The sequence below is a fragment of the Hemiscyllium ocellatum genome, chromosome 22 (assembly GCF_020745735.1).
Source record: "Hemiscyllium ocellatum isolate sHemOce1 chromosome 22, sHemOce1.pat.X.cur, whole genome shotgun sequence".
Lineage (NCBI taxonomy): Eukaryota > Metazoa > Chordata > Chondrichthyes > Orectolobiformes > Hemiscylliidae > Hemiscyllium > Hemiscyllium ocellatum.
The window spans coordinates 56323890-56337763 of NC_083422.1; the positions used below are offsets into that span (position 1 = coordinate 56323890).

A 13874-nucleotide genomic window follows, 5' to 3' on the forward strand; every position below is an offset into this window, starting at 1 on the left:
TCATCAGACTCACTGAAGGCTCCCAGTATTTCCTGTTTTTAATTTTGTCTCATGTACCCAAGGTCCTTAAGAGTCAGAGAGATGTACGGCATGGAAACAGACCCTTCGGTCAAACCCGTCCATGCTGACCAGATATCCTAACCTAATCTAGCCCCACATCTCTCCAAACCCTTCCGATTCATATACCCATCCAGATGCCTTTTAAAATGTTGTAATTGTACCAGCCTCCAACACTTTGTCTGGCAGCTTATTCCATACATGGACCACTCTCTGCATGAATGAGTTGCCCCTTTGGTCTTTTATATTTTCCCCCTTTCACCCTAAACCTATGCCCTCTAGTTCTGGACTTTCCCCCGCACAACTAAAATACTTGGTCTATTTATCCTATCTGTGCCCCTCATGATTTTATAAACCTCTATAAAGTCACCCCTTAGCCTCCGACACTCCAGGGGAAAAAAACTCTAGCCTATTCAACCTCTCCCTATAGCTCAAATCCTCCAACCCTGGCAATATATTTGTAAATAGTTTCTGAGCCCTTTCAAGTTTCACTACATCCTTCTGATAAGAAGACTAGAATTGCGTGCAATATTCCAAAAGTGGCCTAACCAATGTCTTGTATAGCCGCAACATGACCTCCCAACTCCGATACTCAATACTCTGACCAATAAAGGAAAGCATACTAAATGCTTTCTTCCCTATCCTATCTATCTGTGATTCTACTTTCAAAGGAGCAATGAACCTGCACTCCAAGGTCTCTTTGTTCAGCAGCACTCCCTAGGACCTTACCATTAAGTGTATAAGTCGTGCTAAGATTTGCTTTCCCAAAATTCAGCACCCCACATTATCTACGTTACTTCCATCTGCCACTCCTCAGCCCATTGGCCCATCTGAACAAGATCCCGTTGCAATCTGAGGTAACTTTCTTCGCTGTCCACTACACCTCCAATTTCGGTGTCATCTGCAAATTTACTAAGTCTACCTATTATGCTAACATCCAAATCATTTATATGAATGATGAAAAGCAGTGGACCCAGCAACGATCCTTGTGGCACTCCACTGGTCACAGGGCTCCAGTCTGAAAAACAACCCCCAACCACCACCCTCTGTCTCCCATCTTTCAGCCAGTTCTGTATCCAAATAGCTAGTACTCCCTGTATTCCATGAGATCTAATCTTGCTAACCAATCTCCTGTGGAGAAACCTTGTCACATGCCTTACTGAAGTCCATATAGATCAAGTCTACCACTCTGCCCTCATCAATCCTTCTTGTTACTTCAAAATACTCAAGTTTGTGAGACATGATTTCCCACGCACAAAGCCAGGTTGACGATAACTAATCAGTCCTTGCCTTTCCAAATACATGTACATCCTGTCCTTCAGGATTCTCTCCAATAGCTTGCCCACCCCCAACATCAGGCTCACCGGTCTATAATCCTGGCTTGTCCTTGCCACCTTTCTTAAATAGTGGCACCACATAAGCCAACCTCCAGTCTTTCGGCATCTCACCTGTGACTATTGATGATACAATAAAGAATCTCAGTAAGGGGCCCAGCAATCACTTCCCACAAGCAAGAGTGGTAGAAAAATTATTTCTGACTAGATTGACATGGAAGTTAGGAATATTGGATGCCAAAGTCCTACTTTTTGAAATAGTTTTAGAAGGGGGTAAGTTGAGTGAGGTTCCAACACAACCTTTAATCACTTTATTCCTCTCGTTAAGAACTTCAAAATCGCACTATTATTATATTTTTGTGACAAACTAGAAGATATCAATCATCCATACCTGATCACAAGTAAATAGCCATTCATTTACTAGTGGTGCAACAATCACCAGTCTTAAACATTGTCGTTCAATACATTGTGCAGAGAAATAAAGCAGTAAACTGCTGCAAAAAAAAAGTGATTTAGACTGCAGCACCTTCCATGTGATCAGGATTATCCCAGAGGACAAATACCTCTACATTTTGTGGAATCCTTGCACTCGTGTCACTAGGCACTATGACCTTTGACACCACTGGTAAAACTAGCCGGAAGAAACCTGCCACAAAAGATCAGAGAGCACTTCATTTTAATTTAAACTTGTTGCAAACATTGAGGAAACTATATGTGCCAGGAGAGAATTATAAGACTACAATTCAATTTTGGACATCCAATGTCCAGATAAGCAGCTTTAGCTTTTCACCCTTGTGGTATGTGATTTGATTAGGTCATTGTTGTTCAGAATTATAATTGGATACTGTTCCCAGCTATACATGTCAGTATGGCCCCTAGCTATCGCTATCACTATTTTGCTATAAACTAACTCCTCTGCTGGGGGGATACATGGATGGGTTCAATTTTCAGATTTTCTTTAAGTATTTTTGGTCCAAAAATTTAATTAATCTCAAGTTTACAAACTTGAATCTGTCAACATTTTTAAGGAGACAGTTTATTTTGTACTTTAGTATCTTGACCAGGTGATTCATTTCATCCAAGACAATGTATTCTCAATACAGGAACTACAAATAAAGAGTTTTAAAAAATCACAACACCAGGTTATAGTCCAACAGGTTTATTTGGAAACACTAGCTTTTGGAGTGCTGCTTCTTCATCAGCTGGTTCACAAGCTGATGAAGGAAGGAGCAGCGCTCCGAAAGCGAGTGCTTCCAAATAAACCTATTGAACGATAACCTGGTGTTGTGTGGTCTTTAATTTTGTCCACACCAGTCCATCACCGACACCTCCAAATCATGACAGAGAGCAAGCACAAGGAAGATACAGTTTTTGTTAATGTCATTGATCAAAAACAGGAAAACTGCTATCAAGTGGGAAATAGAAATTAAGCTGTCAAATTCACAGAAAATGAGGAATACAGTAGATGTCACAAAATTTCTTTCCAATCACGTTTACCTTCTACAACCCAACTTTAAAATCAACTCACTCAAATTATTTTCGAAAACAAAGGTTGAATGACAACCATCACATGCTCAGTGAGGTGTCCAAGATCACTCCAAGTCATGCCAAAGGCTGGAGCATAAACGGCACTCCAGTGTGCAACAGAGCACTGCAATATTGGAGGTGCGGTCTTCTGACTGAAAAATTAAAGCAAGGCCCGGCCTGCCTTTTCAAATGTAAGAAGATCCCATAGTGCTCAATTTGACCAGAATTGTCCCATTGTCCGGGCCAATATTGGCCTCCCAATCAACATCTCAAAAACAGATTCTTTTGGTCATTGTCATATGGTTATTTAAGGGAACTTGTGTGAAAATTGGTTGCCTACAATGAAACACTCAAAAGTAAAAAAGGCTAAAAAGCACCCCAAGATGACATTTAGCAATTACCAAATGCACTATGTAAATGCAGGTCTTTCTTTACATTGTAATTGATCAGTTAAAATGTCTTGTCTGTTAATAAACTAATCAAATATTCAGAATCAGGTGGCAGTAGGAAGGAATTAAAAGCAATGATTCCTATTATTCTAGCAACAGCAATACTGAAAGTAACATTTACACAATGGAAACAATCAACTGGGTAGGGTGTTTGCACAAGTACAAGGCACACACATAACCTGTAAAGTTGAGGGCTGCCACAGCACTATCACAAAACCCACAACATGGCCTAGCACAAATCCAGTTTTGATTTTAAAAAAAACAAACTTTTCTCCCTTCCTCAACCTTTGCCTACTGATTAAGAATGCAGGGAGGGAAATGTGCAACCTCGACAAAGGCTTGTAATCAAAGCTGGAAATTCCTGATTTTAAACCAGTTTGCTCTTAGGTGTAAACTCAGATAAAAAAGAAGAGATAACCAAGAAATGAGAAACTAGTATTTACACAGCAAAGCAAAATAGCAACAAGGCCATTCTCCTTCTTCAAAACAGATTCAGTGACATTGTCTGCTTTAGCCTCTAACAAGGTGAATGGAACACCTAGAATTTGTCCCAGAGGAACATACAGAACAGAAAGATAAAACTAATTTCTGTTTCCTTCCAATATTATCAGATAAATATAAAACAAACTCTTAATTCAACATAGCCATGTGTTTTAACATTTTAACATGTTAGCTTGCTATTTCTTCCATCAACAAATATAGATTAATAGTTAAAATAAATCATAAACAAACCATCGAGACAGGAGGGAACATTAGCCTTCTATTCCTGGGAGCCCACAAACAGACAAATAGTGAGATATTGCTAAGAGTGCAGAAAATAATGTAGTCAATGTTTAAGTGCACGAGAAATGTTTATAAGTGTTGTTGCAATCCATCTTACCCCATCTGGAGAAGGAAACTCTCAATGAATGCAAATGAGAAAAAGGTGAGTAAGAAAATGGTAAATTGCTGTATAAGCTAGGTTCTACAGGAAAAGCTCATGATCACCACTAAGAGAATCTTACTACCTTGCCATTCAAATAATGGTATTACTATCATTGAATCTTCTACCAATGGCTTAGGGACTTCACTGACCAGCAACTAACTGGACCTGATGAGTTGCCAGACTCAAAACATTAATTCTGCTTTCTTCCCAGATGCTGCCTGATCTGCTGAGTTTCTCAGTAATTTCTGCTGTTTCAGGTCTCCAACATTCACAGTTGTTTGCTTTATTTATTAACTGGAGCAGCTTTACAAAGAATCCCAAAATGTGAAAGCAGGCCATTCAGCCCATCAAGTCCATACCCACTCTCTGATGAGGATCCCACCCAAACCCAGACACACTTCTCCACCACACTTTCCCTGTGACTCTGCATTTGCCATGGCTGATCCATCTATACATCCCTGGACTATGGGGCAATTTAACATAGCCCAATCCACATACCTGCACGTGTTTGGACTGTGGAAGGAAACCAGAGCACCTGGAGGAAACCCATTGAGGCACAGGGAAAATATGCAAACTCCACACAGATAGTTACCCGAGGGTGGAATCGAACACTGTTCCCTGGTCCTGTGAGGCAGCAGTGCTAACCACTGAGCAGGTCAGCGATTTGGTACTCTGTAGCAATTGACCTCCAGACTCCCCAAAACTGATCTGCCATCCACAAGATACTTCAACACTGCAAGGTCATGCTCCACTTACCTGAACAAGTGCAGCTTTGACAAGAGTCTGACATCATCCAGGACAAAACCAGCCATTTCTTCAGCACCCCATTCACCATCTTATCATTCATTCCATGCAATACAAAGGGACAGTGGGAGCAAAATGCACAGCAGCAACCTTTCAAACCTACAAACTCTACCACCTCTGGAAGAACAAGTATGGCAAAACATTCACCTGGAAATGACACACTATCTTCATTTTCAAACATAAATTGCTCTTTCTTTATCTCTGATACAATATCCTCAAACTCCAAAACCAACAGCATTGTACATGTTTCTTCAAATCAGCAGCTACCACTGCATACCCACAGGGTAATTAGGAATGGTAATGAATGTTGGCCTTGCCAATGATGCCCAACTCCTGTGCCAAAATTAAAAGGAACTGTAAAGAAAAATAAAAAGAGTTTTGTGGGAGTAAAAGTAACAATTTCTCTCCCAAATATCCAACTTTCCATGTAATCATGGATAAACCCCATACCTTCAAGAGAAAACAGCACTACAAGCTCTGACTTTCTTCTACCTGGTTAAACAATATATCACAGTCATAATGAATAACAGAGATGCATGAGCACAGCTGAAAATCACTGCCGTGGTCACAGATGGCAAACTTCGAGACCCTCCCATTGGTAACTAATTGGATTGGGAAGTATTGACTTTGGCACCGCAAGCAGCTTCAGTCTGGCTCCTTTTCACTCAGCAATTAAACAAAATATGGACAACATTGCTGGTTGGCTTACACTTCTCTTGATCTTCTAGCCAAGCAACCTTAATCCATTAGTCAGATGGATGCAAGTAGTCATCTTTCATTTTTGATGCATTTTTGTTGGCACTGCAGTCGAATTCAGATAGCAAAGCACTCTAAACATCAGCTGCTATACCACTTCCGATAGCCTTTATATTTATTCAGATGAAAGCAGTTCAAAGCAGCCAAGGCACCCGGGACTGATGTTTCAGTGGGATGCTGTCTAATCCAGGAGAGATCAGTCATAACTACATACTGCAGAGCAGAGATAATTAAACAAGTCCTTCCTGGAAACTCACTTGGAGATACCATAAAATAGAAAAAAAATGCTTCAGAAAACAAGTTCTGAGTTCCATTTCTCCTACCCTGGCCCTTCTCTGTCCAAAACAGAGAAATTAGAGCTTAACAGAATGGACTGTAGCAGAGATGCAGTGAAGGAACACACAAGCTGTAGAAACATGGAAACACCACCAACTGCAAGTACCTATCCAAGGCACTGACCATCCTGAATTGAAACGCCAATATATTTCTTTCATTGTAATTGGGTCAAAACCCTGGACTGCTCACTGCAGTTCATGTACATAAACAAAAAAGGTTCCAGCAGTTCAAGAAAGCAACTCACTACCATCATCTTCTTGATTAAAGATGGGTTATAAATACTGGCTTAGCCAGCAAAGTCCCACAGATCTTGAATAAATCAAAAAGATCCAAATCTTGATTTAAAATCCTGGCCTATACAGAGGGATAGTGGAAATCACCAAGCAATCTCAGCTGCGGTACAAGGAAAGAAGTCAAAATACCTGTTCCCTTCGATATCCCGTAAGCTTCAGCGAAAAGTATGAATGCGAAGAGAAGATTAACTTGGCCTTGGTCATGAACCCTATTCACTGTGAATAGATTGTGCTAGTTGTTTAGAGCTGTCAGCACCAATAAAATGAAACATGGACCTCCTCCCTAAAAACTGGATGCACAGCTCTGAATTTATTTCTGAAATATTGACTCTGCAGGCCTGATCCATGTTTTATTTGTTGAGATAACAAAGTTGATACAGTCCAAAGAATAACCTTCACAGTGAGGCATTCCTTTAATCATGCGGGTGTGGCAAGGACCTCAGGCTGTCAGACTGGAGGTGAATGAAAGAAACCCAAACCAAAAGATTTACTTTGTTAGAAGTTTCCACATGTGAACTAGCTGCCTCAAATTTCTATTTTATGCACTTCACCAAATCTCACTTGGCCAAGAGATACAGGTGGATTCCAGTGTCAATTCTAGACAAAAGACAGATCAAAAACTACAGCCATTTACAGAAGCATGTCTGCACAGGCCTTGGTAGCAGTTACCTGGTTAACAACACATCTTGCAAAGCCAAGCCCAGCCAAGCTGCAGCTCTAGACAGTATGAATTCTGGCAGCCCATCTTGCTCAACAAGAATGATATTCATTATAGAAACAAAGGCTCTGCTACTCTGCAGCACAGGAGCTGAATGATCACATCAAACCATGCCGAGAGAATCATAGCCACAGTGACGAGGTCTAAGATTAATCAATTATATTCCAGTCACTTCAAATTTGACAAGTGATTTTAAGAATTTAAGGCTATGACTAACCCAGCTTGTGTAAAGCTAGGAATGCTTAAAGCCACTTATGAAAAGTACCAATAAAATTGCTATTTGGTGAATAAATTTCCTATCACTTTCCCTCTTGGCCTTCCTATCCAAGATGATGAAAATTTAGGTTAACAAACTTTTAGGATCTAGCTAGACTTGATTCACTTTGGCACATGGTTTGATAACAGCCTTAGACATTCAATATTTTCTTCTTCTGGTAAGTAATTCAGCCTAGTTTCCTTAAATTGTTTGGTCCAGGGACACACATAATTGATGGGCCTAAAAATAAACAAGTTACACTGGTTCCTGAAAGAACAATTTGAGGAAACATAGGAAATCATGAGGTCAACAATGTAGCTATGGCCATCTCACATTTGCTTCAATTGAAACTGGCTACAGAATAAAGTCTTCGTTCAATAACTTAAGCTGGTTTGCATGTAGGCTTCTTAATTTGATCATTGTCCTCTTTGTGGCTCCTTGGAGCAACAAACTCAGTTTGTCTTCAAAATGGCCACTTGACCTTATTTACAGTTAGAGAAATCATGGAAATTCAATCCGTCACAATTGTGAAATGCCTGCAAAGAGCCTCCACAGTGCAAGTACAAACAGCAGAAGACATATACCTCCCAAACCCTCACCACCTACAGTTCTCAAGGGTGGGCCCTTTAAAGCAATTGAAAATAAATTCATGATTATTGCAAAGTAACTATATTATTTAAATATAAAAGCATTTCCAATTGCAAATTTTTAAAAAAAGAACTCGCAATCAAGTTCAAAAGACCCTGTCCCCTTAAAAGTATTTAACTAATTATGTAATCCCACAAAGCGCAAGTTGAATGAGAATAAAGTCACTTCTCAAACTATTCTCATGACTTCCACCAGTAAGCTTTTGATGTGTTGCTAGCTTAAATTCATGAAATCTGCAGCAGTAATTCTGCATGTGAACTTAACTTAACCTCTCCTCCCTTCTACACCTGCACTCTATCTGTCCAAAATTCAGGCAATAGTAAGTAGCTCATTTTGAAAATTGGAAACATTTGTTACTGTAGCACATTTTGTGACCTCCAAACTAAGCTGTCTAACAAATTAACACTGATGAACATAAGTACAGGCCCCTAAACCTTAAATGTCATTCCTAACTTCACTTTAATGCTTGCAGGAAAAGCTGGCTCTCAAACAGTTGCTAAGATTACAACAGACAAGCATAGCAGATGAAACCACAGGCAAAACAATACTCATTTTGAGCTTCTAGATTTGAAACTCACTTCTCCAGAATCAATTGTCAAACTTTTGAGAATATTTATTGTGGGCAGTGAAGGCAGAAAGAATGAATATTTACAAAAATAATGAAAATGTTGAATGTAGTGACAAAACTAAAATAAAATGTAAGGATTCCACTTAAGCAGTTTGTAATTATACTTAATCCAGCAATTCAAAGTCATATGGAAAAAAAACCTTAGTTACAAAAAGGTTCAGCTAACCAGGACTTTTCTGTCAAAACATATACATACCACAAGAAACATATCTTATTCATACTGAATCTCCCTTTAAAACATTCCAGTGCCTGAAATAAAAAAATCTCGGTATATTTGGCTGTTGGTCAGTCAGACACACAGCTGCCGAAAGATAGTTTTCACAACCATGCTAATATTTTACTTACAATCTGACCACTAATAAAATAGATATATAATTCATCTATAGAAAAAAAAGTCCACTGTAAAGTGTTCTTAATGTCCTATTTTGTAAGAAAAAAAGGGTCAGGAATGAAGATACCGTAGAGAAAACACACAAATGGTGTACCCATGTGGATAACCAGCAACCTCCTTCACTGATGCTCCCACCCTACAGAAAAACACAAACCTGGCTCATTCCAGATGTGGGAATTCTCAATTAATGCCAGACAAAACAAAAGTTTATATTGCCATTCCCTTTGTCCAACCAAAGATACCGTATTTGCAAGGGAAAAGGCCAGCTGTTCTTATGGGAGATGTAGCCCCTAAATCCTAATCCATGGAACAAGAGTTGAGGCAAAGTCTGAAGAATACATCTGCTGATGACAACAACATTTTTCAACTTTATAGCCAAATGCATCACTTATTCCCTCACACTATTGCCCATCTTAGCTTTAGACCTCAATTTTATAACAGAGAAAAGAACCGATAAAGAAGCCAGGAATCTACTCTATTAATCTAGTTTTAGGACCCCAAACTCACTTTCCTGCAAAGGTACTGAAGTTCGTTTTACAAATAGCATAGCTTGTGTATAAATCAACTTTATGTCCTAAACAACTATGTTTTTTGAGTTAAAAAAAATAGAAAAATCATTAAATAAATTAGATGTGCAAATACAAATATGGAGAAAATTATAATTTAAAAGCTATCAAGAGGGAAGAAAATTCTGAAACTATACAAGTCAACTAGCATTTAAGACAGAAACATGGGATGATGGGGAATGTTCAATTAGAATCAATGGGTGATCTGTACATCAAATCCAATTAGAAATATTGGATATAAAAGTGTACATATCTTAGCTTCTATATCCTTTTCAGGAAAAAGGAAAATTTTGAAATTTGAAGGAATGCATATTCTTCAGAACAACTGAAGTTTGTGTTGGGAGTTAATGGGTGCAGGAAGAAGGGGGTTGAGGAGAAAGGGGTGTTATGCAGGTTGTGGGAGGAAGTTGTGGGGAGGGGTGGAAAGGAGGAGTAGAGAGGAGAGGGTCTGTGGAGGGAGGGGCGTGGGCAGTAGAAGAATGTGGGGAATGGAGAGAAGGGGTGTAGGCGGTAAAGGGGTTGGAGAAGAGGGGGTGGGGGTAATGGAGGGTAAGTGAGAGGGCATGGTGCTGTGAGGAAGGAGGGGATGGGAGAGGAAAGGTGGCGCTGATGTGTGTGTGGGGGAGAAGAGGAAGATAGTTAGCGATGGGTATGAAATGGTGATGTAGTGAGGAGTCGTGGTAAGGGAAGAAAAGGGCGTGGTGGGGTGTGAGTGGTAGAGGGGGATAGGAAATGGCAAATTGGGGGTGATGGTTGTGGGGAAGGTGTTTGAAGTAATGGGAGGGTGTTGGGGGCGGCTGCGGGGGATAGTGAGGGTCTAGGGGGGCGGGCTAACATTAAAAGACATAAGCAAATAAAGATGAACATGTTCTATCGAGATGGGGGTCTTACCCGAATCTCATTCCTCCTGACCTCCAGGTCGCAGATACTGTGGCCATGGTGGCTGCCCATGTAGTAACAGTAGCGGCAGACGGCCACCTGGTCCGTCTCGCAGTGCAGCAGCCGGTAGGCGTCGTGCTGAGCGCAGCTCCAGGCCCGCGCATCCCCGGCCTCGATTAGCAAGTGGCTGCCGCTGACCGAGGCGGCCTGCAGGTGCGCGCCGACATGGGCCTGGCAGCAGCCGGTGTCGCAGCGGAGGCAGACCTTCTGAGCGGGCGAGTTGCGGCAATAGCGGCAGCAGAGCGGGCTGTAGGCGGCGGACGAGGCCGCTGGGTTGGTGGCGGCGTTGTTGTTGTTGCTGCCGCCGCCGGCGGAGGACGAGGACGAAGCGGCAGCGGCCACGGCGGCGGCATCGGCCGTGAAGGAGTTGAATTTTTCCACGATGTTGCTGAGCTTGAGGTTCTTCTCCAGCGCCGGTTTCTGCGGGTAGACGTTGTTACACTCGGGGCAACGGCTCACCGACTCCTTGCCCCAGGCCTCGCCGATGCAAGCCCGGCAGAAGTTGTGCTTGCACGGCAGCTGCACCGGCTCCACGAAGACCTGCAGGCAGATGGGGCACAGAAGTTCCTCCTCGAAGCAGCTCTTCCAGTTTTCAGCCATCTTGGATTGGGAAAAAAGTCGTTATTTTCAAAAATTCAAAAAAGAGACCCCGACCGCCGCCGCCGCCAACGGCCAAACTCCCAGCTTCTTCCACCCTTTTCAACAAATATCAGGTAAGATTTCCCCCATTTGAAAGACTAAATCCTCCAAAAAAAAGCTTTAATCAATCGACCCTTCCCCTCTCTGTCCCTTTCTTCTTCACAGCCTCAACTGTCTGACTTCCTCACTGCCATCCAGCTCAAAAAAAGCCTCTCGCTTCTTTCTCTCTCGCTCTCTTCCAAAAGAGATTTAAAAGGGAAATTCCAATTGTCTTGGCATCCTTTGATTGCAAAATGCTTTTAGGGGTTGGTTGCGAAGAAGCAGAACTTCAAAAAAATGCTCTTTGGGTTTCAAAGCCGCTCATTTACAGCCATCTTCAGTGAGTCTCGTTTAAACTAGGTGCTTGTTTTATTTTTTTCCCCTTCTCCCCTCCTCCTCCTCCAAGAATTTTAAATCATTTATATTTATGGCACATTTTTTTTTCTTCTCTTCCCCCACCTTCTTCCTCTTCAGCTTTTTTTCCCGCAGCCGAACACCACCCTCTTCTGTCAACTCCAAACGATTCGACACTCCTCCCCAAATCTTTAGATAAATCTAAAAAGGCTTAGAAGAGGCGAAAATCCAATCTGCTGCTCGCTTTCATCACCATTAAATCCAAATCTAACAGACACAAATCAGTTTGCAGCCATCTTGCTTCCTTCGTCTGTTTTTTTTTCCTCTCCACCTTCGTATTTTGAAAAGTGTGCATTTATGTTAAAGGTTTCCTTATATGTACATATCTAATTCTTTTTAAAAACATGCACAATCAGAAATAAGGCATTGATCCTTCAGTAATGGACCACAAGCTTCCTCAAACATACGCAGGCAAAGATGTAGGGAGGGGGAGCTAAAAAGGAGGAGGATATGGAAAAAATGGTCTGGCCTTATCATTAGAATAAATATACAACGTACTGCCCAAATCGAGTTTAGCTCCCCCCTGTTCTGTTCATCATGTGATAATTCACTTTTTTTTATATATAGTAGGAAGAGCCATATGTAATTAAATAGGAAATGCCTGCCAAAAGTTGTTTTCAAAATTACATTTCTCAAACCAAATTTGAAGTCAATTATACATTAAATTATTAATTTTAATGTCTAATGAAATGTATAATAACGTTTTAAAATTATTTATTCCAAAAATCAAACTATTCCTTTTTATTATTGTTGCACCTTACTACAACTAGTGTGCATTTATGTTTGCACATTTAGTGGTCCCCACGAGAATGAAAACTTAAAATTTACATGCTGCTTAAATTTTGTCACAAATTTGGCTCTAGGAAACCCAGGAAATTTTAAAATCTAATTTAAAACTATTCACTACTAATTGCTAACCATTTTAAAGAATAAAGATCTTTTCAAAATAAAATGGAGCTATAATCCTAAAAGTGTAAATGTATTTATTGAGTCTGCCGCAAAGACTGATATTTAAGGGACCCATCACAGTCAGTATGATGGACATCTCGCCATTCCCTATTACTGTCCCTATGATTCAAAATCCCAATCTCATTTTCCCCTTTTTTATATAAAAAAATTATCATTCTCCGCTGTTCGCAGACTTATTTGACCCATCCCCCCGACATTAAATTGGTAACTGACATGTCCTTATGTATGCAGTTTAAGCTCCTCTTGTTTTATCTAGGTCGTGGTTATTGAGATGGACATAAGGCTCAGTGTTCGTCCACCAAAAGCCCTCCACTTAACATTTGTAACAGTTACATTAAGACTGATATGAAATAACGGACGCAATTCACTGACCCTTAAGAAACAGCCGTGCGATCAAATTGCAGAGTACGTAACTGTAAAAGAAAATACTTTTAAGTCAGTGCGAAATGAGGCAATCTCTCCCTGCTATATACAGGATTGATCATTTCTCTATTTCGGGCTGAGGGGACCGGCTGCTTCCAATCGCTCGTGAAAATGACGAGGCGGATATTAGCAAACGCACACACACAGAAAAAGATTGTGACTCATTTCCTGTTCAGAAACGCCAGTTTTCGCCTGACAAGTTTTATTGGGAGGATAATGAAGTTCTCATCTGTTTTTTCCTCTCCTTGGCAATTTTTAAAAGATTTGTCAGAATGAGTGAACTTTTTTTAAATCTAACTCTATCGAACCCAAAGCTCACTGAAGTTTGTTGCAAAATTTCATCCAGCCTACTGTGCAATTCCAGGCGGACTATGCTGTTAAAATAGTCAGTGAGACACCGCTGCTCTCATTTCTTATCGGAAACATTTGGTCACCTTTTTCCTATAAATCGACATCACTTCCCTGCATTGTCGTTTTTTTTAAATTCTCCGTCTTGGGTTCCTAGTGTCTTCACAACTCGGCTTTTTTGAATTCAGCAGGCACATCGCCAGAGTTAATTCCTGATTTCTAGTCAAGTAATGTGATTTTTCAAAATTCTTATTTTAAAATCACTCCATGGCTTTACTCCTCTCTCTTTCTTTCTATATCTTCCTTCATACACGCCACTCTTTGTGCTTCGAATTCTGACGTCTTGCCCACCCCTTGACAGTTTGCTGTTATGTCCCCAATGGTTTGGGTCTTAAGATGTTTTTCTAATACTTTT

General features: G+C 40.6%; 1 protein-coding gene across 3 annotated transcripts in view; it reads right to left on the minus strand.

Annotated features, from left to right (window-relative positions):
- trim8b (tripartite motif containing 8b) overlaps positions 1-13209 on the minus strand; it is a 90630-nt gene extending 77421 nt beyond the window's left edge. Inside the window, exons 1-2 of one of the 3 annotated variants that reach the window (XM_060842250.1) lie at positions 13061-13209; positions 10580-11227 (exon numbers count right to left, since the gene is read on the minus strand). In XM_060842250.1, coding sequence (XP_060698233.1) covers positions 10580-11227 — 648 coding nt within the window. In that variant the 5' untranslated portion in view covers positions 13061-13209. Of the gene's footprint in view, positions 1-10579; positions 11741-11764; positions 12126-13060 lie in introns of those variants that run through there. The other 2 variants (XM_060842248.1, XM_060842247.1) reach the window with 2 other exon arrangements.
- Positions 13210-13874: the final 665 nt, after the last annotated feature.